At 36.6% G+C, this 19,976-nt stretch overlaps 1 protein-coding gene across 4 annotated transcripts in view; it reads right to left on the reverse strand.

Moving 5' to 3' along the window:
• Positions 1–448: 448 nt before the first annotated feature.
• The window catches only part of TMLHE (trimethyllysine hydroxylase, epsilon), a 93,793-nt gene continuing 74,265 nt past the window's right edge, over positions 449–19,976 (reverse strand). For 2 of the 4 annotated variants that reach the window (XR_011434841.1, XR_011434842.1), the window contains 3 exons: positions 6,256–6,394; positions 4,871–5,589; positions 449–722 (listed from right to left, as the gene is read on the reverse strand). Coding sequence is in view for 2 of the 4 variants with exons in the window: in XM_001498280.6 (XP_001498330.1) it covers positions 5,458–5,589; positions 6,256–6,394 (271 nt within the window). In the remaining 2 variants the exon portion in view is untranslated. Of the gene's footprint in view, positions 723–3,290; positions 5,590–6,255; positions 6,395–19,976 lie in introns of those variants that run through there. The other 2 variants (XM_001498280.6, XM_005614678.4) reach the window with 1 other exon arrangement.

Raw genomic sequence — 19,976 nt, forward strand, 5'->3', positions numbered from 1 at the left:
TTAGATGTGACGTAGGTGCTCCACCTTAACTATGTATCATCACAGGCATGGATGTTTGCCTGCCTGCCTCATTCACCCTACGCACCTTTGTTACCAAGACACTCTCCCTAAAACACTGCAGACTCAGCTTGTCTCATCAGGCTGTCTGATCCATTCTCTGACCATTCTGCTCTTTCAGCTCTCAGCCCGGGACTACCTACCGGAAACCAACTTCCTATGGATAAACCCTCAGGCTGTGCTTCAAGTTCAGATGCCTTGCCAATATGTCAGTGCTTTATGACCTGTCTACGCTCTCTGACCCCTAGCATTTCCACATACTTTTCCAATTCTGACTCCCATAACTTTGCTCTTTGCTCCTTCTCTCTAAGTAGAATGTTGATTTCTGTCAAGCACATAGGCTAGCCCTGGTCCTTCCTATTTGCTCAAATAACAATATTGATGACAATGATAAACAACTACTGAGTATTTATTATGTGCTGCTCACTGTGGTAGACACTTTATACACATGATCTCATTTCATTCTTCATCACAGCTTTATCAGGTAGATGGTAATTATTAGCCCCACTTTGCAGATGAGGCAACAGAGGCTCAAAGAGGGAAAGTGGCTTCTTGAAATTCACCAGGCTAGTAAGAGGTAGAGATGGAATCCAAGCCCAGGTCGGTCCAAGTCCATGCTCTTCCTATGATACTATGCTGCCTCAGTCAAGGCATCAGAGAGGGAGCTAGAAAGCAGAAGGTGAGAGGATATTGAGTACCTGAATTGGAGGAAGTGGCCACCTCAGTGAGGCAAAGGGTAGACAATGGAGAAAGATGGGGCTAACAGAGAAAAACCTTTGCCGACTTCACAGGTTTGCATAGCATTGACCCTTGTGATCTTCACTTGTGCACAGGATAAATTACCATGCCTATGCACCCACACAGAAAATAACTTAGAATACCACTATTAATCCATATGATACACACCGACGTGGCTTAAGATGATTTATCACAATTGTAAGGAATGCTTGATTATTTTTTTCCAGAAAGGAAGCTTGGATTCCATTAATCAAGCTAAGACCTTATTCTGCTTCATAGCCTGGCACAAAAACAGACAGTCATAACAATAAGCCTAAATCATTGAGAAATCACGCAGTCATATTTTGCAAACTCAATTTAGGGAATCAGGGAAAAGTAAAATCCACACGGGAAAGATTTCCATTGACTTCCCATTCAAGATTTTACAGTGAGTTCTTGCTATGGATAGCCCGTTGCTCCAAACACACAACAATGATGGACAAAATACAAAAAGGTAGAATCAAAAAGGAATGGCCAAGACAAAAAAAAAAAAAAAAAAAGAGATGATTGTCTCTGTGTTGAAATGACAGGCTTGCTGGACTGGAAGCAAACAATGTTAGCCAGAAGTTAAGCTCCTGCAGGGTATAAACGTCCAAAAGCACTCTCAGCAAGATGGAGGACAAAAGCCAGGCTCACAGCTTAAAGCCAAGGACTAGGATGGAACTACCCTCAAGCCCACCAACCCTTGAATGTAAATCTGAAAAAAAAAAAAACCCCTACTACCAAATCTGCCAGAGTCTTTGGCTCTGGTGAGCTGCAGGAGGTGAGGACACAGACACAGCCGGATCTCACAACTAGAAGCTGAGCTAAGCCACCAGCTGGCTCTGTGAGTGGATCTCCAATATGCCCAAGAGCTCCCTGAGGCAGCGATATGAATACATCCTGTAAAATAGTTTTGACCCTAACAACTGACTGGTAGTTTACAAGAGTGCAGTAAGAAGGGAAAATGCTGAACAGATTGATTTCCTTCTATCATCAAGTTTCCACCTTTGGAAGAGGTAAAATTAGAGAAGGTGGAAAACACTTTTTAGAAAGTGAGGGGTTTTTTGTGGACGTTTGCAAACTATTTGCAAAACAAATCTAGATATTCTCATGATTCTTTTAAGATTTTGTAGGAAGGACTGTGAAAGTAGGGATGATGATCATTGTCTTTGTTAAAGCAGCCAGACCTTGTAAGTATGGAAAAGGGGGTTGGAATTAACATTTATTGAGCAATATGGCATATTAGTTAAAACACTGTTTCTATGGCCAGATTGTCGAGGTTGTAATCCAGTCTCTGACACTTAGTTAGCTATGTGCTCCCGGGTCAGCTGCTTAATTTCTTATTGTCTCTATTTCTTCTTTTATAAAATGGGCATAGTGTTGCTATAGGGGTTTAAAGCACTTAGAACAGTGTGTAGCACATAGAAAGCACTATGTAGGAGTTAGCTATTATTATTGGTCATCATTATGTGCTGCAAACATCTTATGTAAGAGTAAACAAATTTGTTAGAAAAGTCTGTGAGGAAGGTATTTTCCTTACTGTGCCCATATGAGAAAACTTAAGCTATGAGAGGTCAAATAAAATTACAGAGTGGCAGAGCCTATAGATGCTGCCTAGTCCAAGGCTTCCATTTTAAACTGTAGAAGAGAAAACTGAAGAGCCCATTGTAACTCAAAACAGGAGAGGGACATGCCTCAAGTCATTTAGTGAGTCAGTAGCATAACTGGGCCTAGAAGTCAGCATCAGGGCTCTTCCTTCAGTGGGTCTCAAACTTTGGCAGGCATCAGAATCTCCTGGAGGGCTTGCTAAAATACAAACTGCTGGGTTCCCCCTCCAGAGCTTCTGATTTATGAAGTCTGGGGTGGGTCCTGAGATTTTTCATTTCTAACAAGTTCTCAAATGATGCTGATGCTGCTGGTCTGGGGACACTACTTTGGGATCCACCACAACACACTATAGTTCATACATTTTTTTTCCTTTTCATCATGGACTACCCAAGTTATGATTCATAAGTAGTTGGACAGAAATGGGAAGCAGTGATGAAAACTAAATACACAGACGGCAGCAAAAAGGTAGGGTGTCCAGCAGTCCTGGTTTATGTGGGACTTCCCCAGTTTTAAAACTGTAAGTTCTGCAGCCCAGGAAACCTCTCAATCCTGGGCACACTTGGATGGTTGGCCACTCTAGATGAAGGTAAACAAAATTCAGTGCTAGTTAACTGCCAAACACAAAAGGGCATACTTATAGAGAATGTGGCAATTTCTGGTGAGTTTGTTTGAAAAAGATTCATTAATTTACTCTTATTCCAACAAATTTGTATTATGAAACACTATGTTAGGTGCTGTGCTCCTAACCCTACTGATCCTATCCACCACTGCAAAAGGTAAAAGTGACTTTACAGTGAGCTTGGTAGACATAGACCTGTGCTTACATACTCAAGGACACAAGAAAGAGATGTGAAAAAAGAAACGTCTCACATAGAAAGTTTTTAATGCTCCATGAAGAGGACTCAAATAATTCCCTTCCCTGTTTCTTCCTCTGAAGGGAATACATTGTACAAAAGTATTGATTGAAAATTCAGGAAAGCGAGGGTGAAATAATTAACGAATCAAGGTCCCAGGGGAGCCAGAAGGTGGAGAGAGTCTTTCAGTAAGAGAGAAGATTGATCTGTGTCCTTATCTCTCCAGGGTCATGAATATGTCCTTTGCTTGTCATAAAATCAATGCTGACCTCAGTTATAGTATAATTTTCAAGGCTAATTTAGTCAAAATTTCAAAAAAGGTAAACATCCTTATGAAGACTAATGGTGACATATTTTAGGAGTACATAATAGTAGAGAGAAAAGATTGCCTATTAAAATGTTACTGCTTTTCTGATTGCTAATGGATATACTCTTTAAGACCTGAACTTAATTATCAATCCTTTGACCTAAGAGGAAAAAGAATTTCATGGAGGATCCCTGAAGATTCCTATATAGTACAAATAAAATGTAGAAATATTCTGAGAACATACTTTGGAGCACTAGATGGTCAATAAAATAATGCATAAACTACTAAATGTGAACTAGGAACTCCTTAAAAACGTCATATTAGGCTTCATTCTCTGTCAGAGTACTGAGTTTTCTTTGCTTTGTGACTCCTATCCTCACTAGTAATGCTTTTTTTCCACTCTTGTGCACATCCTATCCTGGATCCTCTTTCATCATTCCACAGTGGTCAATGTGGTTATTGTACAGCTTCACTTTCTATGACAGCCAGGGGAAAATAAGCCTCATATCTATCATCTCGATCTCTCTCTCTTCTCTCTCTCTCCATATATAAAGGAAGCCATTAAAAAATAAAAGAAACATGGTATTATATTTAACGCAGTCAATCTTGGCAATTAACATGTATAATATTTTAAGAGAGGAAAAAAACCAAAAAAAAGATCAGCAGAAATGGAGGAAAACAGATTGCATCCCAAATTTCATCAAAAGCCAAACTGTAAGTTTGGATAGTAATCTCCAGTTCTTTGGAGGCACATCATCTATCATGATGAGTTCCCTCAACAACCTTACAGGCTAACCCTCTGCACTCTCTCATGGGGTGTCTGTGTGTGTGTGTGTGTGTGTGTATGTATGAACTGTCATATGGAACCTCAGAAGTCTCTAAAAACTTTCTGCAATTAATGCCTCACAGAGCTACCGAACTGATGGGTTTGTTCCATAGGAGCTATTGTGACTTCCTAGTTTAGTTCCTTGAGACATGACTTGGGTGGAGATAACCCTTCTCACAAGATAAAACACTATGTGTTCAGTTCCCACCTTATCACTGAGCTTGTGTTATCAAACAGTTCCTACAATATCTGTAGTTCTAGGAGACTGTAGAGAAAAATCTAGGGTTTCAGCTAAAGTCTTTAATCCACAGGCCTATGTAAAAGACTGTCCCAAGGTATCCTCTAGCCCATTGGTTCTCAAAGTGTGGTCTGAAGACAACTGGAGGGGTCCCTGATACCCTTTTATTGGGTCTGTGGGTTAAAAACTATTTTTTATAATAACACTAAGATGACACTTGCCTTTTTTACTCTCATTATCTCATGAATCTACAGAAGACTTTTCCAGAGGCTACATGACATGTGATGTCATCTCTCTGATAGCTGAAGGATGCGCGCTTTTGTGTTCTTGAATTTTAAACATTTCTCAGTCTTAATACTGAATACAATTAGGTATCAATAGATATAACCTGCACTCAAGAACTCTTTGGAGTCCTCAATAACTTTTAAGAGTGTTAAGGTGTCCTAAGGCCAAAAATTTTGTGAATCTTGGAATGCATTTCTTTTTAACTGATCTAGTTGCAAGAAATTTTTACTTAGTGAATATTGTTTCCCTATCAATGTGGAGATTATATTTCTGAAGTAGACTGGCCAAGATTATACCAAAAGTTCTGAAAAACAAATGAGCCCATGTTATAACTTGGAGAAGAGAGCTATCATACTACAGGCCTCTTTCCAACAGGTTTCTCCTACTAGATAAAGGGGTGGCTTCTGCTTTGTGTGATGGGGTAAGGAGGTAATTTTAAGTATGTTTTGCCACATTATTCTGCTGATATGAAATTCTGGTAGCCAGGGTGCCAGGTGTGTTCATAATCCCAATGCTGTCAATTTTAAGCCTGAAGCCCCAAGAGACGAGCAGTGTTTAATACGTCATCCCTTGTTAAATAGCAGCCACAGAGTTGGCGGTAGCCAGTGAAGGATTCCCTGCCATGTAGGACACGCCAATTGTCTATAAATAGGACCTGTAAATGGGCAAAAAGAGAGAAAAAACACCATCAGAACAAGGGCAGACCAAAGGAGCCCTAAATCAGAAGAAATCATTCAAAAGGAAAACTTTAGGTTGTTCCCTGGTTACATTCAATGAAGTATTTTTATTTTGAGATTAAACAAACATTTGGAAACTAGGATGTGCATAGCCCTGTAGGAGGCTAAATGGAATTTACAAAGGCAACAGTAGGTAATAGACCTTGCACTTGAGGAGCTTATGCTTCTTGAGTAATTGTTTTCTTATCAAAGCAAATAAGATAATTGGTTTTCTTTTTTAAATTCTTATATACTTTCTCAAAGGGTTAAACTATTTCATTATATTTTATGCTAAGCTGAAGATATTTTCCATCCAGAGGAAATATCAGGAGCAAAAAAAAAAGAAGGAATTATAAAGCTGGAAGGACCCTTAGGGACTATTCCCTTCATCATACAAATAGAGTCACTGAGTCACTGATGCCTAGATACAGGGTGGGGTCTGCTTCCAGGTCATTCAGTGAGTGAGTGGCAAGACCAGGACCAACACCCAGGACTCTTTTCTCTTTTTCCTTTGCAAGATAGTGACTCATATATTATATAAGTACCCATTCTTCACTCCTTCAGTATAACAAGCTTACTTGATATCTTTCGAGTTTGGCACCTACCCTGCCAGGCTTTAGTTTGACCCAAAACTCATTCTCAGGTCTCCTCAACTCTATTGTTAGAGTCCGATGTGCTGTATACCAACGATGGACAACATCATAAGGTACGGTATTGATGACAGCCCGGTCATAGTTGTTGTACCTAAAATGAAATCATGAGAAATAAAGACCTCCTCAAACACATGTCAAAGACATCTGTTGTTTATTGAGCAGTTTTATAGATGGCTTTCCCTATATTCATTACTTGTCTCAGAAATGAGGTAACAATAATAAATTAATGTACTCTCAGGACTAGAAGACTGTAGAGAGGAGCTCCACTGCCTGCTGACCATATTTTGTTTTTCTTTAGAGAATCTGGGGGTAGGGGATAGAGGTAAATTCTAGCTGGTTTCTCCCATCTTAGGATATGATATTTTATCTAAAGCACATTCCCTTGGCCAAATTTCATAGAAGCACTGGAGAAAGATCCGAGTTTTCTCTTCACCAAGCTGAGGTGGGCAAGAAAGGTTGTACTAACAAGGCTTTCTTTTTAACAGGATGACTTACAGCTTTTCAGGTGTTTCTCTTTTCGGGAGAAATCCCAGCTACAGCCTAGTAGATAGTTTACCCAGGGGTATTCATTCATCCAAACCTAACATTTATATGAAGACTTGCTATGTGCTAGGTGGTGTGTCAACATGATTCAAGCCTATGGGGAGTTTACATTCTATTGAGAAAGACAGATGATGAACAATAAATACACAACTAGTTACAGGTGCTATGAAGAAAAAAATAATGTTACATGATAAAAAGTGACTAAAGTCTAGTTCAGATGGAGTGTTGAATGAAGGACTTTTTTGAAGAAGTAATATTTGAGCTGGTACCTGTATGATAAGAAAATAGCAATGTGCCAAGCTGAGGGAAGAGTGTTCCAGGCAGAGGGAACAGCAAGTAAAAGTCTTAGGGTAGAAAGACATTTTATCATGTTTGCAGAACAGCAAGAAGGCCATGTAGTTGGAGCTGAGTAAGCAAGGGGAATAATGGTAAGAAATGATATGGAAGAGGTAGCCATGGGCCAGATCATGTATAGCCTTGTAGGCCTTGGTAAGGACTTTGGATTCTATTCTGAGTACTATGAGAAGAGACTGAAAACCCTTTGTTCAGATACTGGATTTCTTTTTTACCTAAAGCAAATTAACTTTCTACTGAAGTACAGTATATATACAGAAATGTACACAAATCATAAGCTTGATGAATTTTCATGATGTGAACACATCCATATTACTAGCATCCAGGTAAATAAATAGATCATTACCCAAACCCCAGAACATTTCCTTGCTCCCCTCTCCCATCTTGTCCCTCTCCTAACCCAAGAATAACTACCATTGTGACTTCTGTCACCAAAGATCAGTTTTGCTTGTTTATAAAACTTTATATAAATGGAATACTACAGTATGTACTCTTTTTTGCTTAGCTTCTTTCATTTAATATTATATTTAGGAGATACATCATTGTTGTGCTGTGTAGCAGTAGTTCATTCATCCTTAGTGCTATATAGAATTTCATTGTGTGACTATACCATAATTTATTCATCCATTCTACTGTTGATGGACATTTGAGTAGTTTCCAGTTTGGGTCTATTACAAATAGTGCTGGAGGTTCTGGTCCATGATGGCAACATAGGAGGCTCCTGAACTCACCTCCTTCCATGGACACACCAAATCTACAGCTACACATGGAACAATTCCCTCTGAACGAAATCTAGAAACTAGCTTAGTGACTCCTACACTTTGGGTAAATGAGTAAAAATCGACATCAAAATGGGCAGGAAAAGCTGTCACAATCTTTCCATAAACCTCACCCCTGTTGCAGTGACATACAATCAGGAGAAAATTCACACACAACTAGCTTCTCCCTCAAGAGTAAAGAATTTGGACCCAACATCTAGTGCCTCAACTTTTAAGTCTTCCACCTGAGAGACAGGACCCCAAAACACCTAGCCTTGAAAGACAATGAGACTTGAATCCCCAAGATCCAACAGACTATAGCAAACAAAGAAACAGTTCTTAATGGGCTTGTGAGGACTCATATAGTTATACCCCGAGGCCTAGCACAGAGACAGCAGAGAGAAACACCCAACTCTCAGCCTTTCCCTAAATGAGGCCTATTTGCATGCTTTAAAAGCTGCCGCATTATGGTGAGTCTTCTAATTTAGCACACATCTAGGGACAGACTGTGATTCTCCCTGAACATGGGGAAGGCCAGTGGGCACCATCTCTGCATTCTTCCTCTGGCCCACTCCAAGTCACCAGTGTCTCCCTAAAATGAGCTTGCACACAAGATTGGTGCTTTTGTGGCTGCTGCCCAGGGGACACACCCCTTGACTGCCTGGCTCTGGTAGCCAGGGCTTGAGTTCCAGATTTCACAGGACAGTAGGAAACACAGAAACACTTCTTAACTGGCTTTCCCCCCAGGGCTCAGTGCAGAGGGAGCAGAGAGAAACACCCAGCTCCCAGACTTTCTTTCCCTTAAAGAGGTCTACTTGCATACTTTCAAAGCTGCTGCCTGAGGCTCTGGTTTCCAATCAGCCTGAATCAAGGTGCTGACTGAGATTCTCCCCTTTGGGATGCTGATAGGTCTTGACACACCTCCAACTACTGGCAGCCACTAAGAACAAAGAAGGCTGGTGGGACAATCAGAAAGGTTTGAGAGACGACCAAGAGCTAGGGCAAAGTTGAAAGATAGGGTTCATCTCCTACATGAGTCTACTCCTTCAAGACTGGGAGAGGTGGCTGTTTTATCTAACGCATAGAGGCCAACACAGAGAGTCAAGGAAAATAAAGAAACAGGAATATGTTCTAAACAAAAGAACAAGATAAAGCTCCAGAAACAGATCTTAATGAAATGGAGATAAATGATTTATCTGATAAGGAGTTCAAACTAATGGTCAAAAGTTGCCTGCCAAGGTAAGAAGAATAATGCATGACAAAATGAGCATTTCAACAAAGATACAGAAAAAATAAAAAATTACCCAATGAACCATAGAGCTGAAGAATACAATAATTGAACTGAAAAAGTCAACAGAAAAGTTCAACAGCAGACTAGATAATGTGAAAGAAAGTATCAAGTGAATTTGAAGACAGAGAAGTGGGATTCATCTAATCAAAGGAGCAAAAAAAAAAAAAATAATGAAAAAGAGTGAAGACAGTTTAAGGGAATTATGGGACACCATCAAGCAAACTAGTATTTGCATCATAGGGCTCCCAGAAGGAAAAGAGAGAAAGAAAGGGGTAGAAAGCTTATTCGAAGTAATAATGGCTGGAATATTCCCTAACCTGGGGAAGGAAACAGACATCTAGATCCAGGAAGCTCAGAGAGTTCCAAATAAAAGGAACTCAAAGAGACTCACATCAAGACACACTGTAATTAAAATGTAATTAAAATGTCAAAAGTTAAAGATAAGGAGACAATATCTTAAAAGCAGTAAAAGAAAAATAACTTGTTATGTATAAGGGAAACCCCATAAGACTATCAACAGACTTTTCAGCAGAACCTTTGCAGGCCAGAGGGGAGTGGCATGATATATTCAAAGTGCTGAATGAAAAGCTGCCAGCCAACAATACTCTACCCAGCAAAGCTGTCATTCAGAAGTGAAGGAGAGAGAGAGTTTACAGACAAGCAAAAACTATAGGAGTTCATCACTACCAGACCAGCCTTACAAGAAATGTTAAAGGGACTTCTATAAGCTGAAAGGGGGAAATGGCACTAGTTAGGAACAACAAAGTTAAAAATACAGTTAAATTCAGAATACTCTAATGTAATGGTGGTGGGTAATCACTTATAAAGCTAGTATGAAGGTTAAAAGACAAAAGCAGTAATAACTATAACTCTAATAATTTGTTAATTGATACACAAGGTAAAAAGATGTAAACTGTGACATCAAAAACATCATACATAGGGAGGAGAGTAAAAACATGGAACTTTAGTGCATGTTTGAACTTAAGTTGTCAGTTTAAAACAGATTGTTATAAATATGTTTTATATAAGCCTCATGGTAACCACAAAGCAAAAACCTATAATAGATACACAAAAGATAAAGGATTCTAAGCATATCACTACAAAAAATCATCAAATCAAAAAAGAAGAGACAAAGAGAAGAAGAAAGAAACAAAGGAATTACAAAAGAACCAGAAAACAATGAACAAAATGGCAATAGTAAGTTCATATCTATCAATAATTACTTTAAATAAAATGGACTAAATTCTCCAATCAAAAGACATAGAGTGGTTGAATGGGTTAAAAAAACAAGACCTAACTACATGCTGCCTACAAGAGACTCACTTCAGTTTTAGGACATACACAGACTGAAAGTGAAGGGATAGAAAAAGATAGTCCATGCAAATGGAAGCCAAAAGAAAGCAGGAGTAGCTATACTTATATCACAAAAAATAGACTTTAAGGCAAAGACTGTAATACTCTTATTAAAGGAGGTCATTATATAATGATAGAAGGATCAATCCAACAATAAGATATAACATTTGTAAATATTTATGCACCCAACATAGGAGCACCTAAATATAAAGCAAATATTAACAGGCCTACAGGAAGAAATAGACAAAAATACAACAATAGTAGGGGACTTCAATACCCCACTTTCAAACAGTGGATAGGTAATCCAAAAGAAAATCAATATGGACACCCTGGACTTAAATGACACATTAGACCAATAGACTTAACAGACATTTACAGAACATTCCATCCAACAGCAGCAGAATACACATTCTTCTCAAGTGCACATGGAACATTCTCCAGGATAAATTATATGTTAGGTCACAAAAGAAATCTCAGCAAATTTTAAAAGACTGAAATCATACGAAGCCTATTTTCTGACCACAATGGTATGAAACTAGAAATCAATTACAAGATGAAAACTGGAAAATTCACAAATGTGTGGAGATTAAACAACATGTTATTGAACAAACAATGGGTCAATAAATCAAAAGAGAAATAAAAAAATATCTTGAGACAAATGAAAAGGGAAACACAACATACCAAATCTTATGGGATGCAGCAAAAGCAGTTCTAAGAGGGACATTCATGGCAATAAGAGACAAGAAAGATCTCAAATAAACAACCTAACTTTACACCTCAAGGAACAAGACAATGAACAAATGAAGCCCAAAGTTAGTAGAAGGAAGGAAATAACAAAGATCAGAGTGGAAATAAATGTAATAGAGATGAAAAAGACAATATAAAAGATCAAAAAAACTAAGAGCTGCTTTTTTTAAAAGATAAACAAAATAGATAAACCTATAGCTAGACTTATCAAGAAAAAAAGAGGGAGGATTCAAATAGATAAAATTATAAATGAAAGAGGAGACATTACAACTGCTAGCACAGAAATACAACTGATCACAAGAGACTACTAAGAACAATTATACATCAACAATTTGGACAACCTAGAAGAAAGGGATAAAAATTCCTAGGAACATACAACCAAACAAGATAGAATCATGAAGAAACAGAAAATCTGAACAGACTAATTACTAGTAAGGAGATTGAATTAGTAATCAAAAACTTTCCAAAAAGAAAAGTCTAAGACCGGATGGCTTCACTGCTAAATTCTATGAAACATTTAAAGAATTAATACCAAACCTTCTTAAACTCTTCCAAAAAGTTGAAGAGGATGGAATACTCCCAAACTAATTTCATGAAGCCAGCATTACCCTGATACGAAAAACAGATAAGGACACAAGAAAAGAAAATTATAAGTCAATATCACTGATGAACATATATGCAAAAATTCTCAAAAAATATTAGCAAACTGAATTCAACAATACATTAAAAAGATCATACACCACAATCAAGTAGGACTTATTCCAGGGATGCAAGGATGGTTTAACATCTATAATTCAACCAATGTGATAAACCAAATTAACAAATGAAAGATAAAAATCATATGATCATCTCAATAGATGCACAAAAAGCATTTGACAAAATTCAACACCCATTCATGATAAAAACACTCAATAAAGTGGGTATAGAGGGAATGTAACTCAACCTAATAAAGGCCATATATGACAAGCCCACAGCTACCATCATACTCCATGGTGAAAGCTGAAAGCTTTTCCTCTACAATCAGGAACCAGACAAGTATGCCCACTCTCACTGCTCTTATTCAACATAGTACTGGAAGTCCTAGCCAGAGCAATTAGGCAAGAAAAAGAAATAAAAAACATCCAAATTAGAAAGGAAGAAGTAAAATTGTCTCTATTTGAAGATGACATAATATTATATATAGAAAACCCTAAAGACTCCACCAAAAAAGTGTTAGAACTAATAAACAAATTCAGTAAAGTGGCAGGATACAAAATCAATATGTAAAAATCAGTTTCGTTTCTATACCCTAACAACAAACCATCAGAAAGAGAAATTAAGAAAACAATCTCATTTATAATTGTATCAAAAAGAGTAAAATAGGAATAAATTTAACCAAGGAGACAGAAGATCCATACACTAAAGCTTATAAGACATGGATGAGAGAAATTGAAAATGACATAAATAAATGGAAAGACATCTGTGCTTATGTATTGGAAGAATTAATATTATTAAATAGCCACACTACCCAAAGCAATCTAGAGATTCGATGCAATCCTTATCAAAATTCCAATGGCATTTTCCACAGAAATAGAAAAAAGCAATCTTAAAATTCATATGGAACCACAAGAGACCCCTAAAAGCCAAGGCAATCTTGAGAAAGAAGAACAAAGGTGGAGGCATCACACTTCCTGATTTCAAACTATATTACAAGGGTATCATAATCAAAACAGTACCAGTATGGTACTGGCGTTAAAATAGACACATAGACCGACAGAATATAATTGAGAGCCCAGAAATAAGTCCATGCATATATGGTCAACTAATATTTGACAAGGGAGCCAAATGGGGAAAGAATAGTCTCTTCAATAAATGGTGTTGGGAAAACTGGACAACCACATGCAAAACAATAGATCTGGACCCCTATCTTACAGTACTCACAAATATCAATTCGAAATGGATTAAAGACTTGAATGTAAGACCTGACACTATAAAACTCCTAGAAGAAAACACAGGGAGTAATTCCTTGACTTCGGTCTTGGCAATGGTTTTTTGGATTTTACAAATAAAGCCAAGGCAATAAAGGCAAAAATAAACAAATGGAACTACATCAAACTAAAAAGTTTCTGCACAGCAAAGGAAACCATCAAAAAAATGAAAAGGCAATCTATGGAATGAGACGATATTTGCAAATCCTGTATCTGATAAGGGGTTAATATCCAAAACATATAAAGAATTCATACAACTTAATACCAAAAAACAATCTGATTAAAAAATAGGCAGAGGATCTGAATAGACATTTTTACAAAGAAGACACACAAATGGCCAACAGGTACATGAAAAGGTGATCAACATCACTAATTATCAGAGAAATGCAAATCAAAACCACAGTGAAATAATCACCTCACACCTGTTAGAATGGCTGTCATCAAAAAGACAAGCGATAACAAGTGTTGAAGAGGATGTGGAGAAAAGGAAACACTTGTGCACTGCCAGTGGGAACATAAATTGGTACAGCCACTATGGAAAACAGTATGGAGGTTCCTCAAAAAATTAAAAATACAATTACCATATGATCCACAAATTCCACTTCTGGTCATTTATCTGAAGGAGATGAAAATGCTATCTTGAAGAGATACCTGCATCCCCATGTTCATTACAGCAATATTTATGATAGCCAAGACATGGAGACAACCTATGTGTCCATTGATGGATAAATGGATTAAAAAATATATATACACACACACACACATAAACATTATTCAGCCACAGGAAGAAGGAAATCTCATCATTTGTGACAACATGGATGGACCTTGAGGGCATTATGCTAAGGGAAATAAGTCAGACACAGAAATATAAATACTGTATGGTACCACTTATATGTGGAATCTAAAAAAGTAAACTCATAGAAACTGAGAACAGATTGGTGGTTGCCAGAGGTGGGAATGGAGGATGTGGGAAATGGGTAAAGGTCGTCAAAAGGTACAAACTTCAAGTTATAAGATAAATAAGTCATGAAGATCTAATGTACAGCATGGTGACTATAGTTAACAATATTGTCTTGTATATTTGAAAGTTGCTAATAGAGTAGATCTTAAAAGTTCTCATTACAAGAAATAAAAATTTGTAACTACGTGCTGATGGATGCTAACTAGACTTACTGTGGTGATCATTTTGCAATATATGCATATATCAAATCATTATGTTGTATACATTACTCTAATACAATATTATATGTCAATTATATCTCAATAAAATTGTAAAAAATTTAAAAAAATAGTGCTTGTATGAACATTCCATTACTTGTCTTTTGGTGAACGTATATACTCATTTATGTTTGATATAAACTTAAGAATAGAATTGTTGGGTCATAAGGTATGTGTAAGATCATCTTTAATATATATTGCCAAAACTATTCTTTTCAAAGAGAAATAAACATTTAATGGTACTCTTTTTAGACATCAGACAGTATTCATTAGGTTTAGAAAGTACATGGCACAATCAGAGCCAATATTCTTAGTTTTCTCTTATATAAAATGAGCATAATAACATCTGCTGAGCTTATCTCACAGAGCTATTGTGAGAATCAAATGAAAGAATGCATATAGTAGTCCTTTATCCCATAGGGAAAATGGGGTGAGGAAGCATAGTCTTCATCAGGGTCTTGACACCCATTGTCACTTTCAGAAACCCTTAGTGCTGTGTTAGCTATTTGCACAAATAGTTCATTTAATCATTTCATCACCCCAGAAGGGAAGGTGGTATTAGCCTCCTTTTACATGTAAGGCAACCAGAGCTTAGAAAGGCTAAACCTGCTATAGTTTATAAGTAGCAGAGTGGTTTTAAAATCAGGCTTCTTTAATACTTTAACTCATCATTTGTACCAGAAGAGCAGGACAATAATCTAATTCCTGTGTATGCTGATTCATAAGGTCAACTTTTTACAGATCATAACTGTAATCTCTTGACTTCAAATACAGATTTACAGTTTATAAGTGTTTCATATATACAATCTCATTGACTCTCTAGCCGATAACCCTATGAGGTAAGTAATACAGCTATTAATAATTATCTTTCTTTATAGATAAGGGACATAAAGATAAGGCATTGTGATTTGCCCAAGGTCACATGGGATCTAGTATTCACTATTTATATTACATGATGTTTTCTAAGGCTGATAGCAGGAAAAGTTTATTACAGATTAGTAAACTAGATTTGCAATGTTCTTATGATTAGAATAAGATGATTACTGGACTTTTGCACAAAGTAATGTCATCATATTATTGTGTAATTTTCCTATTTTTTCTGCTTTGATACGATGCAAGAAACACCTGGAAGTAGAGGGAAGCAAATAAAGCAGATACTTATCTGATAAGAAAAGCTAGGAAGGCTCAATTAAAGTATTCTTCTCATTAGTTGACAGACAATTAAAGATTTTCCAAGTAAAGAGAGCTCAGTGACTGAATGGAAAATGCATTTGACGTACTGTGGTGTAAGTGAAAAATGATGTGCACTGTAGTCAGATAGATCACAGTTACAATCCCAGTTCAGATGCGTGATCTTAGAGAAACTATTTGATCTCCTTGAGCCTCAGCTTCCCCATCTTAAAACTGAGAATACTAACTATTTTATATGATTGTGAGGGTTACCTAAACATTATACATTACACACTAACACTGTGCTTGACACGCAGGAGGTCAATAATATTAGCTAAAATGAACACTAGTTACCTACATCAAGCTATAAAAACAAGCCCTAGAATCCATGAAAGTCTTCATAGTGAGTTATTTATACTCAGATTTGGAGGACAGGGTTAGACTAAGCTTTGAATAATAATGGCTGAAGGATAGGTAAACAGTTCTATCTAAATATTTGCATTTTAATATCCCTTGCTCTAAAATGTTTAAGTTTTAAAACATGAATAGTCATTCTACCTGTTACAATATCTCATTTATAGAAAAAGCTTACTTATATACAAAGCATGCTATATTTTTATTTTATGAAAAAATATTGAGCTCTGTGCTCTGCTTCTGGTAATGACTAAGGAAATTTCTACTGGATCAACCCCCTCCTCTCATAGGTGACAATTAAAAACTCTGGACAAAATACAAAAAACAATTGCCTGAAGGTACTGTAGAGGTAGATTCTGGATGGGGGTCGACACTTGGAAGAAAGGAATTACACTAGGTGAGCTTCTCATTTTCATAGCATCTAGCTTGAGGGTGTGCCACAGCCTGCATCATACATGGTAGTTAAAAACCCAAAAGAAAACTCTCAGTCTTTCTGGCCTGAAGACCCAGAGGATAGAGTTTGGGGCAATCACTGCCACCAGAAAGTGAAGAGGAAATCCTAGAAAGGAGAGAATCTGATTATACATATGTATAAGCTCTGCCCAAATATCTGGATGACCCCGGAATTGCACATGTGCAAGACAAACTCCCAGCGTTACATCTAGAGATAAAATAACTGAACACAAATTTGAGATATCGAAGAACAGCTTGAATTTTGAGTACAAGTAAATTAATTGCCTCTTTAAAAAAAACCCCAAATCAAAATTCTTTGGAGAAATATAATAGAATCTAGAGTCTCAATAACATAATATTCACATTCTCCAGAATAAAATTCAAAATTATTCAATGTAACAAGAACCAGAAAAATGTGACCTATTATCAAGAGGAAAGAAAATCAGCAAAGGTCAATCTGGAAATGTCCCAGATGTTGGAATTATCAGACAAGGACTTTAAAGCAGCTGTTATCACTAAATGCAATGAGATAAAGAAAACTATGCTTGTAATGAAGGGATAGAAACTCTCAGCAAAGAAATAGAAACTATAAAAAAGAACCAAATGTAAATATCTGAATTAAAACATTGACTAGATGGGCTTAACAATAGAGTGATGTTGGCAGATAAGAGTCTGTGATTTTGAAAACTGGATAATTTTATTTAATCTATCTGAAGAAAAGATAAAAAAAACTTTTGAAAAGAAAATGAATGGAGCATTAGGGACTTGTCGGACAATACCAAAAGCTCTGACATGTGTAATTGGAGTTCCAGAAAGAGAAGAGAGAAAATGGAGCAGAAAAATTTGAAGAAATAATGACTGAAATTTGGCGAAAGACATAAACTTACAGATTCAAGAAGCTCAGAGAATTCCCATTAGGATGAATACAAAGAGAACCACATCTAGGAACATCACAGCCAAATTTCTGCAAACCAAACATATAGGGAAAATCTTGAAAGCTGCCAGAAAAAAAGTTTACATGGTGCATAAATTAAAATATAATTAAAAATATTAAAATAATCCATAAGAAGAATGGAAAGGAGGAACAGAGAAAAAATAGATCAGGCAAAGAGAAAACAAAAGATTAAAAATAAAAAATACAATTACATTAAATGTTAATGGACTAGGCATAAGGACAGACATATAGGTCAATGTTATAGAACTGAGAGTCAGAAATAAACCCATATATCTATGTATTATTGATTGTCAATAATAGTGCCAGGACCATTCAATGGGGGAAAGAATAATCTCTTCAACAATAGTGCTGGGACAACTGAACAACCACGTGCAAAAGAATGAGGTTGGACCTTTACGTAATATCATAACAAAAATTAACTAAAAAATGGGTCAGAGGGGCCAGCCCGGTGGCGCAGCAGTTAGGTGTGCACATTCCGCTACGGTGGCCTGGAGTTCAATGGTTCAGATCCCAAGTGCAGACATGGAACCACTTGACAAGCCGTGCTGCGGTAGGCATCCCACATATAAAGTAGAGGAAGATGGGCATGGATGTTAGCTCAGGGCCCGTCTTCCTCAGCAAAAAGAGGAGGACTGGCAGCAGATGTTAGCTCAGGGCTAATCTTCCTCAAAAAAAAAAAATGAATCAGAGACCTAAATGTAAGAGCTGAAAATATTAAACTCTTAGAATAGATCATAGGAGTAAATCTTCATTACCTTCGACTAGGTAAAGCTTTCTTAGATACAACGCAAAAAGCACAAGCAACAAAAAATAGATAATTTGAACTTCATCAAAATTTAAAACTTTAGCATATTGAAGAACAAACTCAAGAGAGTAAAAAGACAAGCCACGCACTGGGAGCAAAATAGTTGCAAATAATATATCCAATAAGCAACTTGTATCCAGAATATTTAAAGAACTCATAAAACTTACAAACAAGATGACACATGATCCAATTCAAAAATAGGCAAAAGATTTGACTAAAGAAGATATATAAGTGGCCAAGAAGCACATGAAAAGATGCTCAACATCATTAGTCATCAGAGAAATGCAAATCAAAACCCAAAATGAGATACTACTTCACACACACTAGGATGGGTATAATCAAAAAGACAGATAATAACAAGTGCTCGTGAGGATGTGAAGAAACTGAAGTCATCATACATTACTGGCAGGAATGTAAACTGTTACATACAGTGTGGAAAACAGTTTGACAGTTCTTCAAAGGGATAAACATAGAGTTACTGTATGAAGCACCAATCCCATTCCTAGAAATCTACCCGAGAAATAAAAACACATGTCTACACAAAGACTTGTACACAAGTGTTCAGAGCAGTATTTTTTGGAATAGCCTCAAGTGAGAAATAATCCAAATATTCATTATTGTTGAATGTATAAACAACATGTGATATATAGAATAGAATATTATTCAGCAATTAAACTGACACATATTACAACATGGATGAATTTTGAAAACATTATGCTAAATAAAAGAAAGCTGACACAAAAGACTATATATTATATGGTTCCCTTTATATGAAATGTCCAGAATAGGCAAATCCATAGAGATAAGTAGATTAGTGATTGCCAGGGGTTGGGATGAGGGCTGTGGTGGGGAATGGAGAGTGACTGCTTCAGTGGCACAAGGGAACTTTTTGGGTTGACAGAAATGCCCCAAAACTGGATTGTGATAACAGTTACACAACTTTGTAAGTATACTAAGTCACTGAATTGCACACTTAAAGCAGATTAATTTTATGGTATACAAATAAAAACTTTTAAAAAGTTTTGAAGCTTTAAAAAATGTTAATGCACTAAATATCCCAATTAAAACAGACCGTCAGACTGGAAGACTAGATAAAGAAGCAAGACTAAAGTATATGCTGGTTAAAAACCACACTTTAAATATAAAAACACAGACAAGTTAGAAAAAAGAAGATGGAAAATTAAATAGCATGCGAGGAGTAAGTGTAAGAAGGTGGGAGTGGTTAAATTAATTTCAGATAAAATAGACTTCACAACAAAGTTAAAAAGGGACATTTCATGGTGACAAAGGGATATTTCATCAGGAAGACATAAAAATCATAAATGGGTACATGCTTAATAACAGATATTCAAAATGCATGAAGCAAAAACTGATAGAATTAAAGGCAGAAATAGACAAAATCACAATATTATTTGGATACTTTAATGCTGTTCTCTCAGTACTTGACAGAACAATTAGACAAAAAAATCAGAAAAGACACAGAATATCAAATAACACTGTTAAACACCTTGACCTAATTGATTTTTATAAAATAGTACACCCAAGAAATGAAGAACACATGCACATGCTCTTCAAGTGCATGTGGTGTGTTCACCAAGAAAGACCATTTGCTGGGCTGAAAACAAAGTCACAATAAAATTTTAAA

This window comes from Equus caballus, chromosome X (assembly GCF_041296265.1).
Source record: "Equus caballus isolate H_3958 breed thoroughbred chromosome X, TB-T2T, whole genome shotgun sequence".
NCBI classification, from domain to species: Eukaryota; Metazoa; Chordata; class Mammalia; order Perissodactyla; family Equidae; genus Equus; species Equus caballus.